This window comes from Emydura macquarii, unplaced genomic scaffold, assembly GCF_026122565.2.
Source record: "Emydura macquarii macquarii isolate MOO-44397 ecotype Brisbane River unplaced genomic scaffold, CSIRO-AGI_Emac_v2 contig_1146, whole genome shotgun sequence".
Classification (NCBI taxonomy): domain Eukaryota; kingdom Metazoa; phylum Chordata; order Testudines; family Chelidae; genus Emydura; species Emydura macquarii.
The window spans coordinates 5,351,592-5,373,507 of record NW_027131283.1 but is presented as its reverse complement, the minus strand read 5'-3'; the positions used below and the strand labels follow the sequence as shown (position 1 = coordinate 5,373,507).

At 41.9% G+C, this 21,916-nt stretch overlaps 1 protein-coding gene across 2 annotated transcripts in view; it reads left to right on the top strand.

The window, feature by feature from the left end:
- Positions 1-21,916, top strand: part of PDSS2 (decaprenyl diphosphate synthase subunit 2) — a 186,494-nt gene that overhangs the window by 89,147 nt on the left and 75,431 nt on the right. For both annotated transcript variants that reach the window (XM_067546760.1, XM_067546761.1), the window contains exon 3: positions 18,273-18,471. In XM_067546760.1, the coding sequence (XP_067402861.1) occupies positions 18,273-18,471 (199 nt within the window). The remainder of the gene's footprint in view (positions 1-18,272; positions 18,472-21,916) is intronic.

Here is a 21,916-nt window from a genome sequence, read left to right as displayed (position 1 = left end):
GAATGATCTTGCTTGAAGTTAAAGATTTCATAAGTATATGGCCACTAGGGCCAAAATATTTCTTCATCCTTCTTGGCCTCCTACCACTACCAATAAGGAATTAAATCCCACTCACGGTTTGAAATGTTTAGAAAGTTGTTTTAAAACAAAACAATTATCATAATTTCCTATCTTGCGGCTTTTGCTCTCTACCTTCATCTTTAACTTAGTCTAATGCCCTGTGTACATTATAACAGAATGAGGGGACTTGATTTTGTTTAATAATGGATGTACTTGTTTGCACAAATGCCAGTTAGGCAGATGGGGAAGGAGCAGGGGACATAGTTGTACCGATGATGAAAATAAATTGGTAACATGCATTAGACTGAACCTGACAATGCAGTTAGTATAAAGCAGGTTACAACTTCCAGACAGTGGAAATGCTGTGTTTTTGTTGTCATGCTGGCACAAGCAATGTACAAAATCCCTATCTCTGTGCTGCAGGGTTTTAAAATCTACAATTTCTTACGGGTATGATTTATATTTTGAAGACTCATTAAAAGATTTGATTTGTCAACGCTACCTGCCACTCTGAATTTGGGGGTTTGGCTGCATGTTTTTAACTAATATGGGGTGCATCCTCATTTGTCTTGACAAACATTGAAATGTTTGCCACTGAGAAATCTATAACTATATATACACCCACACAGCTCTTAAACAAATGTAAAAGCAAGAGAACAAATATCCCCAGATGTTGTTTTCCAGTTGGAAACCCACATATATAACTGGGTAAATAATGTTTTAAATGGCTTAATATGGGTTTACCTAAGAGGTATCATTCCAGTCTTTTCCGTAAATGTGTTTTTAACGTTCCATGAAATATTAAGTTGTTTTCTGTAAAATTTTAAACACAAACTGTTGCAATAAACTGTGCACAAATGAGGAAATTCAAAGATGAGTCTGATAGTTCATCTTCATTTAATTTTGTGACTTTTATCGTTTTGTGTCACAACCTTACTGTTTTTAATGTAGTTTTTCTTTAATTAAATAATATAGTGTTTACTTATTTAAAATGGTCTACCTTTGTTCATGTCAAAGCTATACTGGCAGCACATTTCTTTTTTCTTTGTAGTGCCTTGTTAGATAATAGTTGAGAAAATAATAGATTCCAGGGACCTTTGATCCACCATTACGATGAAATAAAATGCAACTTAATTTTTTTCCCCTGGCCATAATGGTTTTAACCTTGTGTACTAATTTCAATGTGCTTATGGGGGCAGAGTCTTAAATGAGACACAAATGAAGGAAAAATTGCTAATGCTGCCACTGTATATCTAATGAGCACTGTGTAATAAACCATAACCTCTTCAACATTTCTGTGGAAAATGGTGTGATTATTTTGGATGGCTGGCCCTTTGTGTATGGCTCATTACCATCTGGCATAATGTGTATTGATAGAGCCTGTAATTGTCAACTCCTATTTGACATGCTGCCTTTAATAAATGTGACTTGCATGGCTAGAACCCACTAATGGTTATATGGTAAACTGTAATTAAAGAAAATACATATAGTTAGGTAAAATATGGACCTATATATTTTTATACACTATTTTTGTAGATGTTCTGTTTTTCTCCATTTTCTAGTCTTTCTTTGTGTATTTCCCACTTCAGCATGAAAGTGTTGTGCCAATTACATTACTTTGCCAACAGAGGCCTAAGTATCAGAAAACAGACATGAGTCTTGGACAGTTTTTCCTCTTGCAGAGCCTGCTTATAGTGAAATACTCTGAGATGATGATTCTCCATGTGTAGCAAAATAGAATAAAAGTTGATTTACCTGTTCTAGGATAATGGGACACCAAGCCTGATTAGGGCTTTTGGGTGCTACCATCATGTAAATGATAGATAATTGTAATGTGAAAAATGCAGTTCTGGTTTTGGTGATTCTTCACTTAGAATTAAATTGTTCTCTGGAAGAAACGGATTCACTAATATCAAGATTTGTCTGTGGCAAATAAGAAGCTTTACTCTTGCAAGCATGAGGGTTGATATTAACTGCTATAGTATCTAAGTTTTCATTTTAAAAAGTTTCTTACCCTTATGGTTATAATGATAACTTTGCAAATGTGAACAGAATGTAAATTGATGTAGACGAACAGCTTCAGGACACTGCTGTTGCTGCTCATAGTTTTCCCAAGGTGCTGCAGAGTGAAATTAGGAAGAATCAGGTCAGTATTATTCAGAACACTATAGGCAGCAGCAAAACTGACAATCAAGTCGGTTTCATGCTTCTGTTTGGGGGAACTGCAGAGGCAGACACTAGAGCTCTTCACTTGGTAGAACCAAATACAGAGATGGGAGAGTAATAGAGTAGCAGGCCTCTCTCTCCTTTCTCCATCCCAACAGCAACCAAGAGGTTTTAGAGTAGGAGGAGGAAGCAGAGAGGGGGGGTGGTAAAAGAGCCTTTTCGAGCCGGGGTTATAGAGGAGTCCTCGAATTTATCAGATTCTGACCTGTTGGAGACTACAGAAGATAAAGCCCCAGAACAAGGCCCCAGCACAGAACCCTGGAAGGAATCCCAACATCCTTCCTTGGGCGCTGTCCTTGGACGATAGGTGTCAGTCACTTAAATTAGTCTTTCGTTAGTAGTCTTAATCCTCTACCTGTTAGGTGTCTGGACATTTTTTCAAATCCTTTGTGTGAGAGAGGGATGGTTGAGGGGAGAGAAATTGATGTGGCATGTTGCGGGGTGGAGTAGAAATTTCAGTGGGACAGTGTGACAGTGTACCCCTGTGTCCACAACGTACAACACACTAGTGTAATCATCTTTGTACAAATTATGCCTTGTGAGGGACTTTATATAAACTTGTATTGTCCAGGAGATGGCTGGGCAGTACAGGACATGCATTTCTGAGGGAAAATCTAAGACTGGGTGTGCGTTGGGGTCACCCTGCTGTATAACCAAGGCTAGTAAGAGCCAAGGTGGGGCTGGCAAGCTGCAGCATACACATATACATAACTGTGAGGGACTTGCATGCTGGAGGCTGTTTGTGAGCAGTCCAGGTTGGAGACTACAGCAGCAAAGCGTTGGAAAGGGCACGCCAGGTTAGAGGACTGCGGTGACACATCTATTTGTTTGTTTGGCTTGCACCTTGGGTATGTCATAGAGAAGAAAAAGGAGACAGAATAAAACATAAGGGGAGAGAGAGCAAGAAATATAATGAGGGAGAGAATAAAAAGAGAACACCCTGAAGATTATGCAGAAGACACTATGATAAGTTCTTGGCAGAGAAGAAATAGTAGAGTGAAGGTAGGAAGGGAAAGAGATATTAAAAAGGCAAGCTACGTAGTATATTTTTAATTATGTGAAATAAAAAGTCAATTGACAAAGTTGCAATTAGAGTACACAATAAACTATAGGAAGCTGATTTATTTCTTTAAACCTTGTGCATTTTGAGGTGGAGGATGACGGTCACAGGTATTATTTTTACCCTGGCCAAATAGCTTAGTCTTCAGGGTAAAAGGTATCAGGTAACCTTTACGTGGTGAGACTTAAAAGGGTATCAGTGCAAAGACATAACCTGCGTAACAGATACTGAAGCCTTGATTATGTAATGAAAAGCTAGAGTGGTGTGTCTCAGGATTACTGTTTTTTCTTCAGGTTTTTCCTATCAGTGGTGGAAACCGCAACCTCTAACCAAAAAAAAAAAAAAATGTTTTGTAGGGTAAACACACAACTTTCACTTCCCTTTCTCTTCTTGCTAAAGGGATGTGTATAAGTGGAGAACCAGATTTTCTACTTGTAGAGTCTATTTACTGCTTGTTATATACTGACCTTTGGTTCACATTTCCCTTAACTATGGAATTGACTTTGACAGATGAATGGCAAAGAGAATTGTAAAAGTCTCACCTTTTCAAGTGTGTAAATAAATGTGGTATCTCACTTTGGCACATTACGCCTCCAGGACACAGAATCAGTTTGAATTTATTGTTTGCACTTATATTTACAGAAGCTTTTCTGTGCATCTTTTTGATATGCCACAAAAAGACATTAAAACCAGGTACCAGGTTAGCTCCAATATACGATCAGCACTTTATTATTATTAATAATAATAATAATAATAAATTATATATATTATATATATATATATATATATATATATATATAAAATTAGAAGAAATAATTGTAACTCAGAGTCACATTAGTGACTGCAATAGTATTTTCTTCCTTGTACCTACTTTTCAAGTAAAGAATTATTGGTTATTTTGAATTTAAAGGTAGAACAGATTACCATAGGTGCCACTAAATTGAGGAAATGTATTGGAGATTTTTGAAATAGAGAGAATTGAACACTATCCCAAAAAGCTCTTGCATTTTTAAGTAACACTATCTGGTTAAAAAATCATAGAGAAAATCTTCAAGTTTGGGTGTCCAGTGTTAGTCACATCTATTAAGAGGGTCCGATTGTCAGAGCAGCTGGGCACCCACAGCTTCTATTGACTTCACTGGGAGCTGTGGGTGCTCACTGCTGAAAATCAGACTATTTAATTAGGTGTCTAAATACAGATTTTGGTGACTAGTTTAAGGCGCTCATTTAAAATTTTTTATCTATGTTCTTGCTATTAATAGTATTTTAGATTATTAAAATGGATAATTTTAAAAATATGTACTTATCACCATTTATATTGTTCTGTTTATTTCATATTTCATTTAATACACTTCAGTATTGACAATGAAAAAGAGCTAGTTAAGTTCACTTGTTCCGATAACGTAGGAGCTTCAGAGTTTGACTTGCAGACGCTGCAAGTAAAATGTTTAAATTGAACCAAACTGTTTTAATTGTCTTTGTTTTAAAGTCATGAAAAATCTTTTACATTTCTAACATATATTACGTTTTGGAAAACCATTTTATAACAGAACTCAGCCTCAGCTCTCTGGTAGTCTCTCTTAATACTGTGTTGACTTATGTATTATAACAGTAAATTGTTGCACAAGGCCATTTTAACTGTCCACACTCAAGATAAACGCTTAGAATTAATATGAAAAAACGAGTGTCTATAGATTAAAATTAGCAAAAAGGACAATCAGGAGGACATGAAAGCACATTCTTAAATGTATAATGAAATAATTTACATAACAGAATCACTATTCAAATCTGTTCTGTCTTTAAAGATTTTTATTTATTTTGCATTAGTCTGTCAATCCTTCTGCCATTTGTCATAAATTGTAATCTGGGCTTCAAAACTTGCATTAATATCTGCATGACATGATCATCTTTGTAATAGATGTACATTGATTTTGGAGTAATATGATCCTGTGAGTCAGTCTCATTCAGATGAATGGGAAGAATTAACATAAAAAAACAAAAGTCTGAAAAACAAATTGGCAATTGTGAAGCAAATTTTCAAAGTTTTCTATTTCTGTTTATCTATTTGTATACAGAGCAATAGGACTGATGCCTGCACATATGTTGGCTTTTCTGTGAGAACTATACATTTTTCCTCCTTGGCGTGACAGACACAGCCTGCAGCTCTCAGGGTGCTACTAGGACAGTTTATCTGATGGCATTTCTAACTGATTCCTTGAAATACACATGGCAAGTGTCCTCCAAAATGCAAAGATGCAAGCCTGTGATTTTTAGAGGCTGGGGGTCAACAGTTTTTGCTGCAGTAGTAAATATTCCACAAAACTGAAGCTTGTATTCACTTAAACTTTCCTAGCGTCCTATTGCAAACCAGTCTTTTGTGGCCCTGTTACCCTGGCTTTGCAGAAAAATCTTATGATTGCTATTATTATTACTTAAGAACGACCCCTGCTCTGTGGAGCTCCCAAACTTAAGGGCTGGTCTACTTTCATTTTTCACACTGATTTAGTTAAATCAATGCAAAAGCTGTGTGCAGACAAGCCCTAAGGACAAACAAGTAGATGGAGGTCAGCAGAAGGGGAATAGCATAGGCAATTTATATACTACTCAACTTGATTCACTATAGGCAGCACAGAAGAAGTGGGTGGTGGATTTTTCAAAAGGACTTCAGTGCGGACAGGATAGGGATGTTGCAAGTCAATTTAGGGAGTGTTGTCCCATGTGCATGATACTGTTGGAAGAAGGCATGTAGGTTAGTGTGTGAGAATGCATTGGTGCTGGAGATGCTGCTGTACCTCTTCGCTTGAAATGGTTTCCATCATACACAGGATTTACAGATTAGTTTAATAGTTCTCAGCACCTCCACTATACAAATTGTTCCAGCACCCCTGTGAGAATGTGATAAACTGGGAGGTGATGTTGAGGATATTAGTGGAGCAGAGGCAATGGGAGGGGAAACAAAGCTTGACAAAGGGAGGATACATATACAGGGAGCATATTTATGTACAGCTTTGACGGTGAGGACAAAGTTTACATTTGTTATATATTGTTAGAAGCTAAAGGAAGCATTCATAGAGAGAGGGACATACATACATGATCAGACTAGCAGGCAAGGAAATTGAGTTTAGCAGCAACCTTTTATATGGATTGAAGGGTCACAGTATGTATTTGGGAGGCCATAGAGGAGGATGTTGCCGTAATCAAGTTGTGGTATAACGAGGGCTTGAACTGGTGTCTGTGAGGATGAAAAGAAAGGGTTGATCTTGGAGATACTGAGGAGGAAGAAGGATTTGAAAATGGCTTAGATATTTGGAGCAAGGGAGAAGGAGGAGTAAAAAATATTCCTCAGGTTGCAGGCCTGAATGTTGGAGGACAATGAGGATAAAGTAGGAAAAAGGAGAAGGTCTGGGAGAGAAGATAAGGAGCTTGGTTTGGCCAGATTCAGTTTAACTGACAAGACATCGAAGAGGAAATGTCAGAGAGACAAACTGAGATGTGGGATTGGATGGAAGGGAGACCGTTCAGTGGTGGAGAGAACGATTTGTAAATCATCAGCATGCAGATAATAGCTGAAGCCGTGTGAGATGAAGAGATCACTTAGGCACATGGTGTAAAGTGAGATGAACAGAGTACCAAGGACAGAGCCCAGGGGAACCACAACAGAGAGTGGGAAGGAGGAGGGCCCACTGAAAGAGATGCTGAAAGTGCAGTTGGAGAGGAGGAAAACCAGGAGAGGATGGTATTTTCAAATCCCAGCGAGGATAGGGAGAGAAGAGGCTGTAAAAATGAAGGGGATGGTCAGTAGTATCTAAAGCAGCAGAGAAGTTGTGTAGGGTGAGGATAGAGTAGAGATCCTGAGATTTGACCAGGAAGAGATCATTGGAGACCCTAATGAGAGCATTTTCATTAGAGTGGAAAGGGTTAGAAGCCACACTGGAAGGGCTACAAGACAGAGATGGAAGAGAGAAATATCAGTTGAATGCACATTCTAACCATAGCAGCAGCAAGGGTGGAGAATCTCATACTCCATTTGCTTCAGTGGGATGATTCAAAGCCTAGTCAGTTTACATTTTGATGGCTATTTGTTTTGCATTAAGCAGAAGCAACTTTTTCTATTTTTTCAAGTGGTGGGGAGAAAGCAGGGGAAAATATATTGAAATATGCTTTGTGAGGTGACCTGGGTCCTTGGGGGGTGGGGGAAGGTCACAAAAATGTTCCTGTTTGTATGGCCAGTCCTGGGGTCCCTGTCACTTTATTTAAAAAAATTTAAATGTGGATCCGTTCAAAATTGTCAAGTTTTAGTTTAGCTAAATCAATTAAATTGACGCAGATTCACTGAGCAAGTGTATACCACATTTGATCCCTCCTGCCTCCCACCAATTCATCCCAGTGAGGTCTTCCAACCCATGCCCAAATCCTTGTACCATATCGCTCCCTACAAATAGAGTCCAATCCACATAAAGTCGGAAATACCTTCTGTTACCATATATTTCTGTAAGTAGCACGCTAGCAGCAGGATAGATGCATTAAAATCAAAGCAATTTAAAATCACTGATTTTAATCATGATTTAAATCAGCAAGCAGGAAACCTTGATTTAAATTGTGATTTGCATTTGTTCTTTGTAGTTATTTGACTAAAGAAAGGTTGATTCTCATTAGTAACCATTAAAACATATTGATTTGCAACTAAATATAGCCTTTAAATTAAATCTGATGCTTCCTTTTTGCTAACCAAGAGGAAGCTCTCTATACACATTTTATTTAAGCAGTTAGCTTAACTCACTATTTATTCAGATTCTTATTTTTTCCACTTTTATTATGTTAGAAAATGGTGAATGCTGCATTTCTTATTTTAGATGATTAATTTTTTACTTGTAATTTGTGTCAAGTGCTATTATATGGAGGTTCAAATTCAATTACAAATCACAAAAAGAACATTTTATTTTTATATTAAATAAAACTATCTTAGAAGTTTTAGTTACATAAGAGAGAATTTATCCAAAAGTTCATCAAAACGTGTTTTGCATTTAAAATTAACTGATTTATTAAATAAAGGAGGCATTACCTGTAATTAGTGAGTTGAACTGATTACTTCACCATGTGCCCTTCAAGATTTTAGAAATGATAGATCTCATCCTCACACACCTAGTTTTTATTCATAGTTTGGGAGAGGAAAGCAAGCTTTCCTGCAGTTTCAACTCCTAGTTGGTTTCTTAACATTTGAATGAATTAGTCATTGAACTGAATTAGCTGAATAAGCTGAAATGAAGAAAATATCTTTGCACCTGTGAAAGAAGCTACTGCTCTCAAAATCTTGTTTAGCACTTCAACAAACTTTGGTAAAAGGTGCTTAGCCAGTGGCTTCCACAAGATCAATGGTTTCAATTTCTTTAAAATTTGGCAGCAAATATGTACTGCTTAATATTTTTTTTGCATTTAATTCAAATGGTTTAAATATATTATAATAAATTTAGATCTTAACATAAGTTGTCAATTTCAAATTTAATTTTAAATTTGTTTATTTTTAAAAAATAAATGTTTTAATTTAAATAAAAATCTGATTTTAAATTTTAAAAATCTGATCTTTTTCAAAGCAATTGATTTTTATCCACCTTTGCTGGCAGGGAGCTCATCTGCTTTCCTTTCCTTTCCTTATGCTGCCACCTTCCCTCCTCTCCCTCTCCTTCTTCCTCCTCCTCCCCCCTCCCCCAAAAAAGGTGGTTGCTGAATCAGCTGGAGCAGATAGTCATGCTGCTTCTCACCTGCACTGCCATAAATCAGGTGAGCATCAGATTGTGGCAGAGTATAGAAAGACAAAACGGAACTTCTTGGTGGAGCATATTGGGAGTAAGGCATAGTGGAAACAAAGGACTGAAAGAATGAATGTAGCTGATAGTATATAAGGAGTCAAGCAGGTTGAGAGCCAAAGAAAGCAGAGGAAAGGGGAAGTAGACTGAAAGAGGACAGAAGGAATGATGAGAAGAGATTCTGAAAAGGGAAGTGACACACCATATATTGCCCAGCTCATTCCCACAGCTGCCAGAACACTCTCACACATGCTTACCTGACTCTTGCCACCAGCCCCATGATAGATGTCGTGGTGTTTTACTTTGCAAATCTATCCACCCCACCCCCATTGCCTCCATCGTAGTATCTGAGCACCTCACTATCTTTGATGTATTTATCCTCACAATACCCTGTGAGGTAAGGAAGTGCTATTATCCCTATTTTGTGAATGGAGAACTGGGGGACAGAGAGACTAAGGGCACACAGGAAGGCTATGTTGGAGTAGGAAATTGAACACAGGCAGTTTGCCAGGTTTCAAGCCCTGTGCCTCCTGTGGTAAGTCTATGCCTTTGAGTGACCCGCACTCAAACTTCCTCAAGTGCTTGGGGGAATCTCATAGGAAAGACCCCTGCCAGATATGCAGGGACTTCAGACCTTGAACCAAGAAGGACCAAGCAGCAAGACTGAAGGTCCTCCACATGGAGGTGGCCTTAAGACCTGCCTCAGAGCCGAGCTCGGACTTCGCACCAAGTACCTCAGCCTCGTTACGGAGCACTCGTCCCATGGCTCGGGACTCCCGTCACTGATCGTCTTCCCCGGTGCGTAAGAGAGCACCATAAGCATTTAGAGAAGAGCTGATCTCTGGCACTGAAGGTGAAAGGAGACTGAGGCAGAGTGAATCCTGTGTTGGGCCTCTCTTCTTCTCTGGCACTGCAACATCAGGCGTCTGCGACTCCGGTGCCGACACAAGCTTCACTGACACTGGCAGAGGAGCAGTCTCCTCAGAGCAGACAATGTATTAGCCAATTTGGCAGACTGTTGACTCCTGAGGCATTCACAATGGCCAGGGACCTTCTTACCCTACTTGTACCAGCGTCCCCAGAGGGGCAAGACTAGGCACCACCAGTATCTCTGAGTGGCAAGGAATTGACTCCAGGCCTTCACCTGGTGCTGTGGCCACCATCTAGGGGGAAGCCCCCATTGACAGCCTCAAGATCCTCATTATGGCACCCATCTCCAGCACTGTGGGGTATAGCACCACCCTGGTCTCCTCAACACAGCTCCTCCTCCTTGTCAGACTCAGAGGTGGGATCTTACTCCCCTCGTCACCACAGCTGACCACGCTGCTCCCCAGGCCAATCCTATTCCACCATGGCCCCGAGTACAGCAGTACCTCCAAACATTTGGCCACTGGGTCCATGGAGACCGGCAGCTATTCAGTGGCCATTTTGGAACTCTTGGGGGTTTCCCCCACCACAGGGAAACCTGCTCGAGGCACTCGTACTCTGTTATCTCAGAGATTAGGGCACTCCCAGTACTGTATCGAGAGACCCCGGATCCAGACTCTGGTACTGAGCACGGCACCGAGCCGCAAGAGGAAGCCCTGCAGGTCCCTGCAGGCATCAAAGAACTAACGGAGGCTCCTCAACTGGTTATAGCCTCCTCCACCTCCAGATGAGGTGGCAATGGCGCTGAGGGTCATCCCACCACAAGATGACCACAGGGCTTACCAGGACTTGTTAAAGCGTGTAGCCTCAAATTGGGGGTCCAAATGGAAGAGGTCAAAGAGACAGCTCTCAATCTCTTAAACATTTTGTCATCGGCTGGCCCCTCTAGAGTAGTTTTGCCACTTAATGAAGCCTTTATGGACCCAGTCAAGGCCATATGGCAAACCCCTGCCTGCCTCCCTCCTACAGCAAAGTGCACAGAACACAAGTGCTTTGTAGTGGCCAAGGGATACAAATTCCTTTTTTTTGCACCCTCTCCCAGGATCCCTGGTTGTCGTAGCCATCCACTAAAGGGATCGCCAAGAACAGGCAGGTCCTACGCCCAAGAAGAAGGATTCAAAGAAATTGGACCTGTTCGGCTGGAAAGCATATTCCACAAGGGGCCTATTACTGCATTGCAAACCAGCAGGCCTTGCTGGGTTGCTATGATTTTAATATTTGGGTGTCTAAGTTAAAATTTAAAGGCCTGCTCTTCCAGGACTCTAGACAGGAATTTTCATCCTTAATTGGGGAAGGGAAGAGAGTGGCATGTGCCTCCCTGCAAGCTGCCTTGGATGCTGCTGATTCCATGGCCAGATCAATGGCCACAGCGGTAACTGCACAGGAGCTCATGGTGCAGTCCTTAGTGTTCCCACATGAGATGTAATACTATACAGACCTTTCCTTTGAAGAATCATCGCTCTTTCTGAGCAAACAAATGCTAGACTGCATGGTCTCAAGAACTTGAAAGCAACCTTGAAATCCCTGGGGTTGTAAATACCACCAGGTTCAAGGAAGCACTATAGACCACAGCAGACTGGCCATTACTTTTTTGCAGACAGGATCAGCAGAGGAGGAAGAGCAGGGGATTTAGATGCAGACCCCATCCTCCATCCTCCTTGGTGGGTTCTGCACAGTCAGGCCTCAGACACTTGGGATCTTTGAAGCACTCATTTTGACGAGACGCTTGAGGTCACCATTGCAATCCCTGCTACATCGGATCCAGCTACCCCCTTGTTCTCCAACCATCTCTCCCACTTCCTGGATGCCTGGACTCAGATTACTTCAGATCACTGGGTGCTCAGCACAGTAGAACTGGGTTACACCATTCCATTTTTGTCTACCCCAGCTTCCCACCCTCCCTCCCCATTCTTCTTCAGGGACCCATCTCACAAGCAACTATTGGAACAAGAAGTCCAATCCCTCGTTTGGGTGGGAGCTATGGAGAGGTTCCTTTTCACCTAAGAGGAAAGGGCTTCTATTCCCACTACTTCCTAATTCCAAAAGCCCAGGGTGGTCTCACCCATTTTAGATCTGCATCGTCTCAACTGCTGTCTCAAGAACTTAAAGTTCCACATGGATTCCTTGGCTTCCATCATTCCCTCGCTGGATCCAGGGGACTGGTGTGCCGCCCTCGACTTAAAGAACGCTTACTTCCATATTTTGATCATCCAAAGCCACAGACATTTCCTAAGATTTGTAGTGAACCAGGGCCATTACCAGTTCACGATACTCCCATTCGACCAATCACCCACCCCGTAAGTTTTTACCAAATGCATGGCAGTAATAGCAGCCTTTCTCAGAAGAAAAGGAGTCCATGTTTTTCTGTACCTTGGCGACTGGCTAGTCAAGGGCTGCTCCAGTGCTCAGGTGGAAGCCGACATCCATCTTATTCAATTGACCTTCTGCTCATTGGGTCTTCTGTTGAGCACCTGATGATTACCTGTTCTATTAATTCCCTCTGAAGCACCTGGCATTGGCCACTGTCAGAAGACAGGATGCTGGGTTAGATGGACCACTGGTTAGACCCGGTATGGCTGTTCTGTATATTCTTATGAACATCCAGAAGTCCACCATTATCTTGTTCCAAAGGATAGAGTTCATCAGTGCAGTCCTTGACTCTGTGCAAGCAAGAGCCATGCTTCCAGATAGTTGGTTTCGTTCAATTACATCCCTGATAAGGTCCCTCCAAGTTCATCCAATCATGATTGCGCAAAATTGTCTGAGCCTCCTGGGCCACATGGCATCATGCACGTACGTAGTGCAACATGAGAGGCTATGTCTCATACCTCTCCAAGCGTGGCTAGCCACAATATATTCCCCCTCTCATCATCACTTGGACTCAGTGCTCATGGTGCCCACCCAGGTCCTCAATTCACTGACAAGGTGGCTGAACCATCACACGGCATGCACAGGGGTAGCCTTTTCAAGACCTCAACTGTTGTCATCACTAGTGTCCAACACATCAGCCCTCTGCTGCGGAGCCCATCTAGGTGCCTCAGGACTTAGGGCCTCTAGTCACAAGAAGAGCTCTCCTTTCACAGCAATGTCAGGGAGCTTAGGGTAAGGAGTCTAGCCGGCCAGGCATTTTTACCCCACATTGCAGGCAAGACTGTTTCAGTTCTCATGGACAACGTGACAGCTATGTTCTACATTGACAGGTGGTGTGCATTGTTTCCCCCTGTGTCAGGAAGCAGCCCACGTATGGGAGCTCTGCATTGCTCATTCCATCAGTTTGGAGGCATCCTACTTCCTGGGAACATAGGACCAGCTGGCAGATCACCTCAGCAGGTCTCTCTCCTCTCATCACGAGGGGTCTTTCCATCTGGACATCATCAAGGACATCTTCCAGCGGTGGGGAACTCCCCTTATAGACCCGTTTGCAACCCACAACAACAGGAAATGCCATCAGGTCACAGTCGCAGGTCTCTCTCAGACGTGTTCCTGTTGCCATGGACAAAGCACCTGTATTACTCATCCCCTCCTATCCCACTGATTCACAAGGTTCTGATGAAAATCAAGCGAGACCAAGCATGGGTCATTCTCATAGCCCTGGCGTGGCCCGGGTAACATTGGTTCATTACCCTCTGAATCCTATTAGTGGAAGTACTGTTACAGCTTCTGCTACATCCAGACCTGATCTCCCAGGTCTCCACCCGATCTCAGCTGCTCAACCCGAACTGCAGGTCTCTTGACCTAAGGGCCTGGAAGCTCCATGGCTGAGTCCGAAGGAGCGAGCTTGCTCAGAACAGATCCATGAGATCCTACTGGGCAGTAGAAGAGAGGCCACCTACCTTGCAAAATGGAAGCGTTTCTCTATCTGGTGCTTCCAGTGGCAAATTTCACTCACGCAGTTCTCCGTACAGCTCATTTTAGAGTACCTCCTACTGCTGAAACAACAAAGTCTAGCCCTCCCTTCAGTCAAGGTTCACCTAGTGGCCATCTCTGCCTTCCATCCCAAGAATGACAGCTGAGAGGATGATCTGTTTTCTCAAAGGCCTGTAGAGAGGGTATCCCTGGATTAGAGATCCCATCCCTCCATGGGATCTGATATTTGTCCAAAGCTTACCAGGACCTTGTTTGAACTGCTAGCAAAGTGCTCATTGTTACATTTCTACTGGAAAGTGGCCTTCCTAGTGGCCATCGCTTCAGCCAGGAGAGTCTCAGAGATCCAGGCCCTCACATCGGAACCCCCATATAAGGTCTTCTTCAAGGACAAAGTCCAGTTACTACCACACCCATTCTTCCTCCCAAAGGTGGTCTCTCAATTCCACTGCAATCAAGCAATCTTCCTACTGGTATTCTATCCTAAACTGCATGTGAATAGAGAGGAACAGTGCCTTCACTCTTTGGATGTTTGGCAGGCCCTGGCTTTCTATATACAAAGGACCAAAAGCATTCTGCAGATCTACTCAGCTGTTCATAGCGACAGTGGAAAGAATGAAGGTTCTCCCATCTCTGCATAGAGAATCACATCGTGGATTACTTCTTGCATCCAGGCATGTTATGAACTCACAAGCATCTCGCCCCCAGCTAATCTGATAGCTCAGTCCACAAGGTCTCATGCCTCTTGTGTGGCTCTCCTAGTGCAAGTCCCTACAAAACATTTGTAGGATGGCGACTTGGTCATCGGTCCACATGTTCACAATGCACTATGTCATTACCCAGCAAGCTAGAAACGATGCCGGCTTTGACTGCACAGTCTTGCAATCACACTGCCCTTGAATTCTGAACCCAGCTCCTGTACAACTGTTTGTGAGTCACCTACGTTGGAATGGACATGTGCAAGCACTTGAAGAAGAAAAAACAGTTACTAACCTTTCCGTAACTACTGTTCTTCGAGATGTGTTGCCCATGTCCATTCCAATACCCACCCTCCGTCCCCGCTTTTCGGAGGTGGTCGGTAAGAAGAAACTGAAGGGCAGAGGGGCCATCAGGGTCCTTTAAACCAGTTCTATGAGTGTGCAACACTAGAGGGCGTTGGAGTCGACCTGATGGATACCATTAGGGAAAAGAATTCCAGCAGCTGTGCTCAGGGTGCACACACACATACATTGGAATGGACACATGCAACACATCTCAAAGAACAACAGTTACGGAAAGGTTAGGAACCATTTTTTTTATTTGAGTTAACGGGAGAATGAATCAGTCACCTAAAAACTTAGTTCAATCCATTGATCAAGATGGAATATTATACAATTCATATGTATTTAATACTGCCTTAATATGTATTATTATGAATGAGATTTAAATTATTGTTCTTCACTATGAGATGCAGTAGGATGGGTATTGTTGTTGTTAATCTGATGGTCAATGCGCTCATCATTTTGTAAGAACCGTTTTTAAAAAAAAAAAAGCTAAATCTAAATGTATAAATAAATAAGCTGTTTGGATGAGAGGGACCGTCTTTTTGTTGTGTTTGTACAGCGCCTAGCATAATGGGTTTCTAATTACTACCACAATAAAAATAACAAAATATAATACATGACATTTACTTTATTTAAAAAATCTCCTAGGTGATGCCTTCTGCAACGAGTTTGAGAGTGGAGAAATTTTAGAACCAAGTTGTAACTCCCCAAAAAGAAATAGAATGGTGGAAAATAGTACATAGAAGATAAGTAATTGACTCTCTGTACAAGGGGACATCTGATAATTCCCCCCTTCCCCACCAAATTATGTGTATAACGTGGTACTCCTGATAGCATGAATACTGTTTGGAAAGCAAACTGAATGTAGAAAATAAAATGGAAAAATCCAGATACTGAGCATTTGGAAAGTATGACACTGATGTATTTGTGTAACCTTTTCATGGAGAGCTGTGCTGAAGTCAAAGAGGGGATTTTGGCTTCCTTCATTAAAAGCTTATTAAATGAAGAAATAGGACAGTCTTTGTTTTGCTTCAATAGTTGGGGGTTAGAGAGGTGGGTCTGATCTCCTCAGAATATTAATGTCTGCCTTCAGCTGGGGGAAATGAGCCGTCACTTGAGTTAGCTGCAGCTTTATGTGCTCGTCACTAGGGATCCCCATATGTCCTGGGATCTTCAGCAGTTGGAAATGGCAGAATTCAGTTGTAAAGAGCAGAGGGCTCTCATTAGTATTCATAACAGGAAGCGCAGCTCAGTCTGCCCAGAGCAAGTCTGTTTAATGTTGATCAGCTGTCCATCTGATAAATTGAATTGATATGGACATTTCCTCCAAGGGCTGCCCTGACAATGACAGCAGGAGCATCAGGATGTCTTGTTAGTCTTTTTTTATCAGTGCTTGAAATTTTGTTAACCCGTTAGTGTACCCAAGGCTAGAATATGTACAGTACCCTGTCATTTGTGTGGCTGTGTATACAAAAGAGTTTTCTCCCCTGCCTCTTTGAGAAACAATCTTAGGCTTGAAGTTTGTTGCCTAAATGGTGAATGCTTTACCCCCTACTGTGTCTTTCAAAAGTGACACTTCCCTGCATGAAGCAAAATAGCGAATAATAAATGTCAGCTTTTAAAACTGTGTAGTTGAATAATTTTTGTTATATGGTAATAAAATCATGGAAACCTCAGTTTACCTCCCCCCAGCCACTCTATTTCCTCGCCTGCTGTCATGCTGCAGCAGAAATCTAACAAACATGGATAAATAAGGATGGGTGGGGTAATTTTATTTACAGAATAAATCAGTGCTGAACCCTTTTCCTTGGGAATAAGTATGAAGAACCTAACAGGGTTTCAGGGTGCAGGGTTTCAGTTTAATTTTGTTTGCTATCTAAGACCTTGATCCTGCAAACACTTGAGTATGTACATAACTTTACTCATGAGAGTCATTTCATTGACATCAGTGGAACTACTTAAGTAAGTAAAGTTGTGATTGTTTCCTAAATTGCAAGATTAACACCTAAAGGTACCAATTTCATGAATTGCAAACTGTGAAATTAATAAAGTGGTTTATTGCTTTTCTACTTGAACGGTATTGTTGTTCTTTCTCTCTTTGCTTACATTCAGTTGTTGTACCTGCTTGAGATGTAGTCATTCTAGCATAGGTTTATGTGTCTGGTTTTCTTGAAATCAGATTAATTGTCAAACATGACCACTTAAGAGGATAAAAGGATTTTTCCCCCTGCTTTTTATTTCATATTTCAACCTCGAAGATCAGGTAAGCGCTCTCTGAAAGAGAGAGAGAGGCAGGAGCCACTGCTGTTTATAGATTGCTTACTGCGTAAGGGTGGACAAAAAAGGGTAATTTTCTCCTGACTTGGTTATGTGATCAGCCTCTCCTGAACATTCCTACACTCTGATATTGGTTCACCAAATTTAACACTTTTTTGTTCTTACAGCTGTTATATCAGTCTTCCTCCTCCTCCTCCAATATTGAAAAGTACCGTAGAAAGGGGAGTCCCATAGATAGAGAAAATACTTATTTTTCAGTGCAGGGATTGGAGACTCCTATATTGAGCCCATTAAAATATATCAGTATGAAGAGTTGACTTGTAAAATTATTCAAATAAAATTTAATTTACCATTGTACTGCGCAACCTCACACTTTGTGCAAAATTCCAGAGGAATTTAGATAATCTCCACAATTTCTACTAAACAGATCAATTTAATTTCATCATCAAATGCTGTTTGTCCACTTGAAAATCTGACCTCATTATTGAAATGGGATATCCTACTATCCTTTCCCCTCCTCCTACCCCGCCACTCCCAGTCTAGGGAGCAGTCATTTATTGCATCACTTTTCTAATGCTCATCTAGTTTTTAATCCACTCCTGACCTCTCATTCCCTCACCCTTACCAGCACTCTGTTTGGTTTCCTTAATAGATTCTTCTGAGGGACATTTGTCAAACCTTTTTAAAAAAAAAAAAAAAAAAGAAAGAAAGAAAAGTGTTGACTAGATAGATACCTGTTTGAATTTTGAGAAAGTTAATAAAATAAAACAGAGGCAGAATTTTTCCTTATAGAAATAATGATTTATGATTTGACCCTGTCATGCTATACTTCCCCAGGTAATATTGTACTGTCTCTAATTACCACTTTTGAATTGTGATTTCTAAAGATTAATGGTGAAGCAACAATTATAAAACATTCTTATGTAGAAGAGGAACTATAGAATGGCTTGTTAGCAAAAATCTGCATTCTGTTCATGGCTTCAAAAATAAATCTCTTATCTTTGCTTTAAGTCAAAGAAGTCTGGCAGAGATTACAGAGCTGATCCACACTGCGTTCCTTGTGCATCGTGGGATAGTAAACATTGGCGAGCTGAAGTCCTGTGATGGCCTACTGAAGGACATGCAGTTTGGAAATAAAATAGCTGTCCTGAGTGGAGACTTTCTTCTAGCAAATGCTTGCACAAGCCTAGCTCAGTTACAGAATACTAAGGTAAAAAATGTTTCTATTACTTTAGCAAGTAACAGCTCTGGTTATTAGATAACCACTGAACAGATAAGGCAGAATGGGGGAATCCTTTCACAGTAAAAATTGGGACCGTTCTATTGAATGTGGAAATGGATTGACAGCTGGATGCTGCTCCAGGTACATCTACAACAATATTACAGAAATGTTACCCCTGCTAAGGCTGTAGTATATTTTCTGAAGCAGTGGTACCATAGATGATAGTGATATATGTGCTGCTGTGTCTTCAAGACATGGAGTACATCTCTGGCAACCTGCCACGTGAAGGTCAAAATATATTTAGTTATTATTTAGTTTTACATTGTGGTTTTTTTGGAGGGGAGAGTGGATTCTGTTTGTTTTACATTTAGGGGTTATTTGGGATCTTTACATTTTGGTCTGCACTGGTGTGATTTGCCTTTTTGCTCTTAGTAAAATTTTATTAGACATCCAAACAGCTTTGGGCATTGAATGCCCTATAAACAAAAATGCATTATCATTTTAAAGGACAACTGCAGCCATTTTGCTCAGCTGTTTGAAAGTTTACAAGATAGAAAGTGCATATACGTATGTATGTGCATATATATTTATGTGTAAAATGATATATATTTATGCACTAGGAGAAAGCTAGTATTGTCATATGGGTGTAATTCGTAAAGTGGAAAAAAGCCCAAAATGGCTGAGAACTTAAACACTTAACATGGAGTCACAGACATTCCCCTTGGGCACTCCAGTCTATCTTGCTACCCAGGCAAGCTTACCTTTGTGATACATGGACCCGACACCAAAAATCACAGTGATATTCAGGTTACTCCCAATCCTAAAGGAACAGTCCCTTACCCCAGGTCAGTTGTACCTTAGATTGCACACAAAAGACCATGCTTGCAGCCAATCCTATAATAAAGTAACTTAAAGAAAAGAAATTAGAGTTATTTACAAGGTTAAAGCAGGTAAGCATACACACGCAAATGAGTCACAGTCGAAGCCTGGTCTACATTGGGGTTGGAGGTCGACGTAAAGTCACTTACGTCGATCTCCGAACACCTGCATCTCCACTGGCGTTACTGTTAAGTCGACTTAAGTCACGGCAAAAGTCAACTTTATAAGACCACCTCTGCAAGTGGTACAGAGCCTAATTTGAATGTATTAATTCGATTTAGTGTCAGTGTAGACACAACTTCACTTAAATCGACTTTATTGGCCTCCGGGAGGTATCCCACAATGCCCCGTTGTGACTGCTCTGGACATTCATGCTGTGCTGTACTGTGGTCATGCTACCAGGAAATGTCCCCTCCCATCAAGCCCCGGGAAGATTTGAATTTTCATTTCCTGTGTTGTCAGTGTGGAGAGAGTACTCCTCATGACTACTGCAAAGCCCAAACGTGCTCCAGCATGGAGTCGACCAGAGATCTTAGATCTCATTGGTCTGTGGAGCGAGGAGTCCGTTTTGGCTCAGCTCAGAGCCAGCAAAAAGAATTTGGACATTTATGTGAAGATATCCCAGAGCATGCTGGAGAAGGGACACAAGAGGGACGCGCAGCAGTGCCGCGTGAAGATCAAGGAGCTGCATCAGTCATATCAGAAAGCCAGGGAAGCTAACAGCCGTTCTGGCTCCTCGCCTAAAGCATGCCGCTTCTACGATGAGGTGCATGCAATTCTCAGTGGCGATCCCACCATGGTGCCGCCCCGCAGCATCAATACCTCCACTAGGTCACAGTCCATGGACAATGATAAGGACTCCATGGACGAGGAGGAGACTGAGGAGAGCAGGGTGCATGAGAGCGTGGTGTCCGTTCTCCCTGAAAGTCAGGACATATTCCTGACCCCAGAGCAGTCCAGCAGCACACAGGACAGCACTGATGATCCCGAGGAAGGCACATCTGGTGAGTGTTTTTTTCTTCTTAGCAGTTCTGTCCTTTTACATTGGGGGTGAGGGGACAGGAACGGGATTTCAGGCGTTTCGGTGACTATACTGCGGGGTTATCCTGGGAACAGTTTATTTCAGTGATGAGATATGCTCCGATAATCATCAGTTTATACCTCACGGAAACTTTCATATAGGTAATCTGTTATCTTTTGCAAAAGTTTTCTGGGGAGGGCTGCTTTGTTCCTCCCTCCATGGTAGGATGGTTTGCCGCACCACATTGCAATCAAGGGAGCCTGCATCATGGCTGAATATAGCTGGTACCCCGCTGCCTGCAGCAAATCTTCCCTTTCCTCGTGCGTGACCCTCAGGAGACTGATAACGCTCATGGCCATCTAGGGAAGACAGTGCATGTTTAAAATACCAGAGCTATACAGCAGATGCCCTGTACCTTTGTATTCCCCATTGTAGTGTCCTACCAAGTCATTTTGATTACTTTTATTAGCTTTAAGCAGAGACTATAAACCTCCTCTCCCCCCCAGTGTCTGCAGATCCCTTCTCTAAGGGCACAGCGAGCAGACCCCTCTGGGATGTCAGGAATGGAATGGGGGTCTGTGTTTGCCTGTGCACTGCATGGGGTGTATTGTGTACACTGTTGCAGTTGTATAATTTTCTTCACTCTGCTAACAATGGCTACCTTGTGAATTTTTTTTCATTCTGTTCATTCACCTTGGCCTTGGCCCCACACTCAAGAACTGCTGCGGAAAGACTATTGCAGATTAGAAAGAGGGGAAAAAAAACAATCTTGCCAAACATGTCATCTCATGAATGCCTCAGCAGCCACAGAGACCAAGTTCAGAGTGTGGTGGCTGACTTTGTCTCAGAATATGGACATGGACAGAGAGAGTCGCAGAGAAATGCAGGAACATGATCGCAGTACCACACAGGAGATGCTGTGAATCATGCGGGACCAGGCAGACATGCTCCGGTGGCTTGGGAACTTCAGGAGGAGTGGAGGCAGGACAGAGTCCTGCTGCAGCCCCTCCATAATGCTCTTCAACTGAGGGCTTTACTGCCCTCCCGCCGCCCCCAAGAAGTCTCAGAGAAGATTGGCCAGGCTGCAGTACATGCTCGCCTCCAGAAAGCAGCGGCAGACATGCTGACAGCTAGCCAGCAAGCTACCATCCTACCCTTTAAGACAGTAAATGAACACTCCCTCCCTTCCCCCATGACTTGAATGTTCATAAATAAAAGTTTGCATCATTTCAACACGTTTCTTTATTGAATCATATCTTGTTCTGGAGGGATTAGGAGGGTACAGGTATCGATTGGGGGTGGGGGAGGGATGTTCACCAAAGGCAAACAACATACAGGAACAGAAATAGTCCTGCATCTCATTGCAGAACCTGGTTTTCAAAGCTTCCCTAATGCAAAGCACTCCGCAGTTAGCTCTCAGCATACTGCTGGCATCTGGCTGCTCATAATTGGCAGCTAGTCTTTCTGCCTCCACAGTCCAACCCTGGGGGAACCTTTCACCCTTTGCTTCACACACATTATGAAGAACACAGC